Source organism: Carassius auratus, chromosome 36 (assembly GCF_003368295.1).
Source record: "Carassius auratus strain Wakin chromosome 36, ASM336829v1, whole genome shotgun sequence".
Classification (NCBI taxonomy): Eukaryota; Metazoa; Chordata; class Actinopteri; order Cypriniformes; family Cyprinidae; genus Carassius; species Carassius auratus.
In genome coordinates, this window is record NC_039278.1 from 18,326,000 (window position 1) to 18,334,225 (window position 8,226).

Genomic DNA, 8,226 nt, shown 5'->3' on the forward strand with positions numbered 1-8,226 from the left:
GACGACATAATGTTTACGTTAACAACGATAGAATGACAGACTAACTTAAACTCTAAGGAAATCACGTTGGTTTTATAAGTAACTGAAACATAAGCCTGCTATATTTAAACTCTAAATCTTAATTCAATCCATGTTGACATATTATAAAGAATTATACTAGCAACACAGAATATAGGGAGGTGTCTCAAATATCCCAATTATCTCAGATGATTCAGACAACAATGTATTATGCTTGTAAAGGAATGCAGTTCTGTCAGCATTCTTGATATCTCACTGTCAAAACGGATTCAACTTTCTCTTTCTTTAGAAGTGAGATGAACAAATAATGAAGTTCCACTAAGAAAATTTGCTGAAAATAGATATGATTATAAATATATGTGTTTGTTTGTTCATGGTAACAGATTTGGAGAAATTTGGCATTCCTTCACTTGTTCACAAATGGATCTTCTGCAGTGAATGGGTGCCGTCAGAATGAGAGTCCAAACAGCTGATAAAAACATCATAATAATCCACACCACTCCAGTCCATCAGTTAACATCTGGTGAAATGAAAAGCTGCATGTTTGTATTCCATCAAAAACTATGAACCGTTTCTCCTGGATTTGTTTGTACTCTTATTCTGACGGCACCCATTCACCACAGAGGATACACTGGTGAGCAAGTGATGTAATATAATGTAGTAAATAAGTGTGTCTGTTCTGACAAAGAAACAAACTCATTTAGATCTTGGATGGCCTGAGAGTGAATGCATTTTAATTATTTGAATAATTATTCCTTTAAGATTATTCTCCAATTAACAGAGCTGGCACAGACAAATCAAAACTCACTGAGGAAGCATTCAAACTTACACTACTTCTGAATGTTCTCATCTCTTTAAGACAATTTGACTTTGCGCTAAAGGATGTTAAAACATTAGATTTTGATGAATAAAAACAAATTACATGCACACTAATCTATGATAGTATCATACATTAAATATATAACCTCAAAGGAAGGTGTTCATCCGCAAGAAGACATGGGTAAGACAGTTTCTCATTAAAATGAAGATACATTTTATTTCTTTTCTTAAAAAAAAAAAAAAAAAAAAAAAAAACAATACAAAAAAAAATCTGAGGAGGAAAAAAAAGAAAGTAAATTTAATCAAGCACAAAAAACAAAACATTCATACATTTTTGGACAGCTAGGTTAAAAACCAATTTATAGACAGCACGAGTGGAAATATTCAGAGATGCCTGGCAGAAAGGATCGAACCTAGTCAGAATGCCATGTATGCGCTGTAGACAGAAAAGCATCATGGTATATACGTCATATGTGTCTCAAATTAAAAACAAGCAGCAACAGAAATAGATATTTAATGAGCAAACACACATAAGGTATGAATAGTACAATTATTCTCCATCCTCACAATGCCTCTCCGTTATGAGATTACAAACGCATCTGATCCAGGGCTGAAGAATAACAATGTTTGACTCTTTAAAATGTTATTTGCTCAACTGAAGAGATCCCTCAACATTCGGCAAAACAATCTCTGGACAAAAACGGGCACGAGTCAAAGATACTAGCGGTTTTTGAACTTTTAGCTTTGCGGTACAATATCAAAAAAATGAAATAAACAGGCTTTGTAAGGCAGAAAGAGTACGCGAGACTTCAGATTCCTACTTCCCATGCAATTAACCATTTAAGGCCTGATCTCAGCACACTCACACTGCGAATAGAGATGATAGCATTCGTACTGCAGCCTTTACACGAGATGATCTGGTGGATGAGAAAAAACTAAACAAATGCATATTACAGAGATCAAGGTAATTCTTTCTAAGGTAATTCTTTAGATTTCATAAACTGAATTCGGCCCATTTTTAACCCAGAGTATTCTATTAAAACACTAACTGCATTATGGTTCAAACTACACATATGGAGACAATCGTTTATTTAAAAGGTAAAACCACAAACCCTGGATAGCTTGTGTACCACGACGAAAGAAATTCTCAAAACATGAGCATTAGTTGTCAGTTTGTCCATCTTCAGTGTAAAAGAGCTGAAAGCGCATGTTGAATAAATACAAAACCAATCTTGGGATAAGCACGACCAAAATAAACGCGGTGAACTATTACGGATTGCGACAAACAAACGCATCGGATATCATTCAGGAAACACCGTAGCAAAACTTCGCAAAACTATTCGTAGGTAAATTGTTGTTTCATGTAGTAATTTTAGAAAACACGGTGTTGCTTGCAAAACCGAACGCAACTATTTGGTCCTCGTTTGATAAACAAGCACAATATTGTGCAAACTGCAGTGCATTGACTAACAGTTTGTAGACAATTGCATTTTTTTTTAGCGCTGCATGAGTGAGGCCCTTAGTCGCGATAATTTACACAAGAATGGTTTTACGAGCATTTTACACAGCATTAATTTCGTGAATGAAGATCATCGGTCGCAACAGTGCAGAGTGGATGTTAGGCTTTATACATGTTACTGAAAAGAATGAGCGCAAAAGCTTTTTTTGTGATTACCCTGGGCACGCGGCGAAGCTACTGGTTGGAACGATGGGCTTCCCTCGAGATTATATACCCATAAATAAACAGATTCGGACACTCAATAATATATATAGATATATATGCTAACAAGTTCAGGGGAAATCATCCTTTTGCGATATGAAAATTATAGGTGAACAAACAAAAAAACAACAAAAAAAGAGAAAGTTCAAACCGTTGAGCCAGGCCACATCAGACAAATCTGAAATGCAAACAACCCACCCCCCACCCCTCCCCACCCCAAAAAAAGCAAAAAAGGAAAGAGTGTAAAGGGTAGTAGAAGAAGAAAGGGATGACGTGAATAACATGGCTAGTCTTCCCCAGATGGAGCCTCCTCTTCTGAGCCGTCCTCTTCCTCGTCTTCTTCCTCGTCTTCAGGGGCGTCATCCTTTGTCTTTTTGGATGGAGGAGACTCTTTCTTCTCCACCTCTTCCTCCTCCTCGTCTTCAAGGGGGCTCTCAGGTTCCTCGTCCTCTTTTGGCGAGGATTTCTCCACTGCTTTAGGTGGGCGACCTTTCCCTTTGCCTTTCATGGGGCTAGGGTTCACTGAGGGACAGACAAACACATTTTCACTCTTGTTCAAAAGTCTTGGGTGATTAAGGGTTTTTGTATATTATATATGTGTGTGTTCAGCAAGGATTCATTAAATTGATCAATAGACAAAGAAATTTATGCTAAAAAGACTTTCTTTTCAGATAAATGCTGTTCTTTTGAACTCTGTTCAAAGAATTGTGAAAAAAAGTAAAAAAATATGCACCACCACAACTGTTGTCAATATTGATGATAATCAGAAATGTTTCTTGAGCACCAAATTAAAATGAATTCTGTAGAACCCTGTGACACTGAATACAGGGGAAGTCGTGGCCTAATGGTTAGAGGGTTGGACTCCCATTCGAAGGGTTGTGGGTTCTAGTCTCGGGCCGGACGGAATTGTGGGTGGGGGTAGTGCATGAACAGTTCTCTCTCCACCTTCAATACCACGACTTAGGTGCCCTTGAGTAAGTCATCGAACCCCCAACTAATCCCCGGGCGCCGCAGCATAAATGGCTGCCCACTGCTCCGGGTGTGTGCTCACAGTGTGTGTGTGTGTGTGTTCACTGCTCTGTGTGTGTGCATTTCGGATGGGTTAAATGCAGAGCACAAATTCTGAGTATGGGTCACCATACTTGGCTGAATGTCACTTCACTTCACTGTAGTAGTGATGCTGAAAATACAGCTTTGCATCACAGGAACAAATTACATTTTATTACATATCAAAATAGAAAACTTATTTTTAATAGTATTCATTTATTTTTTTATTGGTATATATTGCATAAGAGTCGTCTTCTTTCAAAAACACAATCTTACTGACTCCCACCTTGTGCCTTCGTCAGCACTTTAAAACTCAGACTAGCGATCTTTTAAAGCAAAACATGATTTAAATAAGAAAATTAAAGCAAAAGTTTACCTAAAAAATTATAATTGTGTCATTATTTTATGCTAACATCATTAACTGATCATTTCAAACCCTTCTGATGTTCTTTACTCCTTAAAACACAAAAAGAGACTCAAAGAATGAGTTCAGAGAATGTCCAAGCTGCTCTTTCCCGAACCCTAAAATCCCAAGAGGGCCAGTGGTTACCTGTGGCCTTTAGCCGGGGTTTAGGGGATTTCTTGTCCTTCTTCTCCACTCTCCTTCCTCCTTTCTGCACCACTTTTTTGCCTTTCTTTTTGGAGCCCCCATAGTCGCTGTCATCATCATCATCAACCATGAAGTCTTCATCACTGCCTGACTCTTCTGCAACAGAGAAAATTTTAAAATAAAGGTGTGCCGTATTTTGCGGACTATAAGTCGCAACTAAGTATAAGTCGCTTCAGTCCAAAAATACGTCATGAGGAAAAAAACATATATAAGTCGCATTTATTTAGAACCAAAAACCAAGAGAAAACATTACCGTCTCCAGCCGTGAGAGGGCGCTCTATGTTTATTAGGGGTAGACTACAGGTGCACAGAGCAGCATAGAGCGCCCTCTCGAGGCTGGAGACGGTAATGTTTCCTCTTGGTTCATGTCTCTTAGTTCATGTCAAATTAATTTTTATAAATAAGTCGCACCTGACTATAAGTCGCAGGACAAGCCGAACTATGAACAAAAGTGTGACTTATTTGCCAGGCCATAAACATGAGTCAAATAGCTTAGAAAACAAATTACAGTACATCTCTTCACAACAAGTTGCAAGGATGAGCAACAATAATAATGATGATGCTTAATCAAAGTGACATATTTAACACTGCAGTTAAAAAGTAGCACACTTACGGTCCAGGAATGCTTGTTCTTCCTCATCTTTTTCCTCATCCTCACTGCCTCCGTCTCCCAGAAGGATTTCTCTCTGTTTGGACACGGCCTTTGACGCAGCCTGCCTCACCTGCCTCGGTTTCCTGCTCACCTCTTTATCGTCATCACTATCATCTGCAGAGAACATCATGCGCATAGATTTACATTTATGCTTCATTTAATTTGCATCTGATTTCAGATCATGCACTCTTAAACTGTGCTATTATATGTGAATCACACGATCGCATTCAGTCTTAATGGGCAGCTCTTGGCTAAAATAAGACTAGACTTAATCCTGATAGTTTAACATCTGGTGCTTGATGTTGAATGCATGAGAGTTCAAGGGAAAGTGATCTTTTTTTTTTTTTTTGTCGATCCGCCACTCACCTCCACCTCGTTTCCTCTTCAGTGGCTTTTTGCCTGGCTTCTCCACCTTTACTTTCTTTCCCTTCTTGGCCTTTTTATCATCATAATCGCTTCCTCCATCTTCATCTTCCTCTTCCTCTCCGAAGTTGTTGTCTTCATCACTACCCAAGTCATCTGGAAAGCAGGAGATCATAAAGTAATCGTCATTTTATGAATCACTAACTCGCCTACAGCAGACAGTTCACGCAATTTACCTGCAGAATCATTTTTTGGTTTGGAGAGTTTGTCATCCGAATCCTCGCTGTAAAACAACAGATAAGGTTTGTTAGTAGCTTGATCTTTGAAGGAGAACGTCCTAGTGTGTGGGAATTATTTCCTAGATATAATTTACTGACACATATTTGGGTCATAAGGAGAAAATGGATCTCAAAAAGGTTCAGAAAATGAAATTCACACATTAGATACATATAAGAAGCATTATTCTGAGAAGTCATCAAATACACAAAAGCTGAAAATGTTCTTGCCTCTCTTCCTGCGAATTCTTAGATTTCTTGTGCTTGATTTCACGAGGTGGAGCACGTATCTTCTTAGTTGTTTCCTTTTCTCTCCCATAATCCTCATCTGGAGGCAGAAATGAAGACGGATTGCACTTGAAGTAATACTTGGATGCCAATATTGAGCAAAGAGTACTGCTGACATACTTTTTTAGACAAACTTAAACAATGCTGGTTTATTACCTGCGTCATCAGATTCGTTAAACTGGGAGTAATTCACCACCTTTCTGTTCCTGTAAGAGAGAGAGAGACAGGCAATACTGTAACGAGTTTCCAAACACACATTTGAGATGCAGCACTGTTTTAAGGGTTTACAGAGCATTAAAGCTCATTTAACATGCCTCGCTTCATTATGTTTACTTGAATTAATGATTGTTAAAAAGTTCCTCAATTAGTGTTTCCATGAGGGTTTCAGTAATACTGCAGTCTTGTCCCATTTAACCAATCAGGCCCACAGTGTTGAGATGCTTGAAGAGCCACAAGTTACTTTTAAGTAATTCAATGGATTATTTACTACTAGACTTTTCTGATTATAAAAAAGAACAAAACGGTAAAAGTTTTCATTCAGAACTTGCTAGAAAAATATTACAAATGATTACAAAGAAATGGCAAGTAACAGATTGAAAGAAAAGTGCCATTTACAAAATAAATAAAGAAAAAGAAAAAATGGGAGCGTTTCCACTCAGAAATTGCAAGTATTTTTTTTTTTTTTACAAAGAATTACAAAGAGGTTACAAGTTTTAATACCTGCAATAGTCAAACTGTAGTTGTAATATTAAAATGAATCGTAAATGTACATGATAAAATACAGAATGTACATTTTACACAGTAAAAAAAATGAACAATGAATTAAAGCACATGAATTTTGCCATATATATTTACTTTTCATTAAAAATAATAATTAAGCTTGTAAAATCAATTTCGCCGGAAACGTCTGCTTCATATTCTTATTGGCAACAACAGTTTATACTGTAAGACTCATTCCAGAATCTCTATCGTTTCAGTAATTCATATTTGTTATAACTGCGCTGGCTAATATTAATTTATTCAAATTTAACCGTAATAACAGTATTTGCATGTTCGCGACATTTCGATGTTTTTATATCGGCCCCGGGCATCTTTTATGGTCTCCAAACAGGGGGTGTGGTCGCTATCTGCCGCCCCGCCCCCTCTGACGTCACCCGAGTCGTGTTAATTTATCGCTATCAAAAAAAAAATCCATCTAAAACGCGCTTCCCTCCCTAAAAAACACGAACGGCCTTTCGCAACCCATTGTTTCTGCACAATCGAGGTATTCACGCAAATATGTGGGCATCACAGGTTGCAAAATCACTCGAATGGGCCAATGAGCACCTCCAGTGGGATTTTATTACCCCTCCTGAAGCTTTGGCGAGGATGAATGGGAAGCCATATTCTCAGTGGCTTTCAAGGAAACATGAAGCCTTACAGTGCTTCTCACACAACAGATATATTCTAAAATGTGGGAAGGTGATGCACAAAAAATATCAGATTTCAGAATCCTGACTGATGCACGCTAGAAACGTGGAACATATGCCCGTAAATATAAAAGAGACAGTCACGCGCCACTAGAAAAAGAGGCGACGATCAAAATGCATGCACGAATGAGCAAAAATGTTACAAAATCGAGCTCTAAACGAGAAGCTAAGGATGCCTGGCACATGCGTGAAGCCTAGAACTCAGTGTGCATGCAGCAGCCATCAGCAGGACGAACGGAAACCCACGTACCTCACTGGTCTTGCCATTTTGCAGGAATACTGTAGAGGTTAAAAATGTGAAAGAGCAAAAGAAAAGCAGGGAAATGCAAACAAAATGTGGTATTTTAAAACGCACGAGGGTGACGTCGCAAAACCAACGCCCTCTCCCTTGTGGTAAAAATTAAACAATGCGGGAAATATTCCTGCTTTACGAAAGTATTTAGTTTAAATTTTACCTTCAGCTACTCAAAATGGTGAATAAAACAAACTGAAACTGCAGCCTTCGCGCAACCTAACGATTGGATGGTGGGCGGGCGTTTGAGTTCAAGCTCCGCCCACTCTGCTGGATTTGCCAAGAAAGCGACGCTATTGGTCCGTTTGAACGACTGTTTGATTTGGGATTGGGTTTTGTGGCTGTCGGTCAATCGTAGTGTCTCCGATGCGTTTACCCTCCCCCTCGTTTGCGGATAGGTTGAACAGCATGGCTCAGAAACAAAAAGAGGCCCTTGTTACGCTATGCGAGGTGTCCCAATTTAGGTGTAGAACAACTTTGTGTTGTTTGTTTCTTTTGAAATCAACTTTATATAAATGAATGTGCGCGTTATATAAAAGAGGCCACACAACAGAAGGTTTGAAGTTCATTTTTGCTGGCTATTGACTTAAAGGGGGATTTAGGTAGCTCAAGATTCATTTAATATTACTGCAAATATAATCATAGCAAAAATAGTAATGCTAACCGTAATCAA

General features: G+C 38.4%; 1 protein-coding gene across 1 annotated transcript; it reads right to left on the reverse strand.

The window, feature by feature from the left end:
• Window positions 1-1,109: 1,109 nt before the first annotated feature.
• Window positions 1,110-7,789, reverse strand: LOC113055507 (nuclear ubiquitous casein and cyclin-dependent kinase substrate 1-like). Its single transcript, XM_026221870.1, has 8 exons — window positions 7,512-7,789; window positions 5,949-5,998; window positions 5,736-5,832; window positions 5,466-5,512; window positions 5,233-5,385; window positions 4,828-4,980; window positions 4,155-4,310; window positions 1,110-3,079 (listed from the first exon to the last, which is right to left on the reverse strand). Exons 1-8 carry the CDS (start codon window positions 7,526-7,528, stop codon window positions 2,844-2,846), a joined length of 909 nt encoding a protein of 302 aa, XP_026077655.1. The 5' UTR covers window positions 7,529-7,789; the 3' UTR covers window positions 1,110-2,843.
• Between the last annotated feature and the right edge of the window lie 437 nt (window positions 7,790-8,226).

Coding starts and splice junctions, on each gene's coding strand:
- LOC113055507 (XM_026221870.1), bottom strand. Junction 5,833..5,948: donor TAACGAATCTGATGACGCAG/GTAATAAACCAG, acceptor TTCTGCCTCCAG/ATGAGGATTATGGGAGAGAA. Junction 3,080..4,154: donor ACCCCGGCTAAAGGCCACAG/GTAACCACTGGC, acceptor TCTGTCCCTCAG/TGAACCCTAGCCCCATGAAA.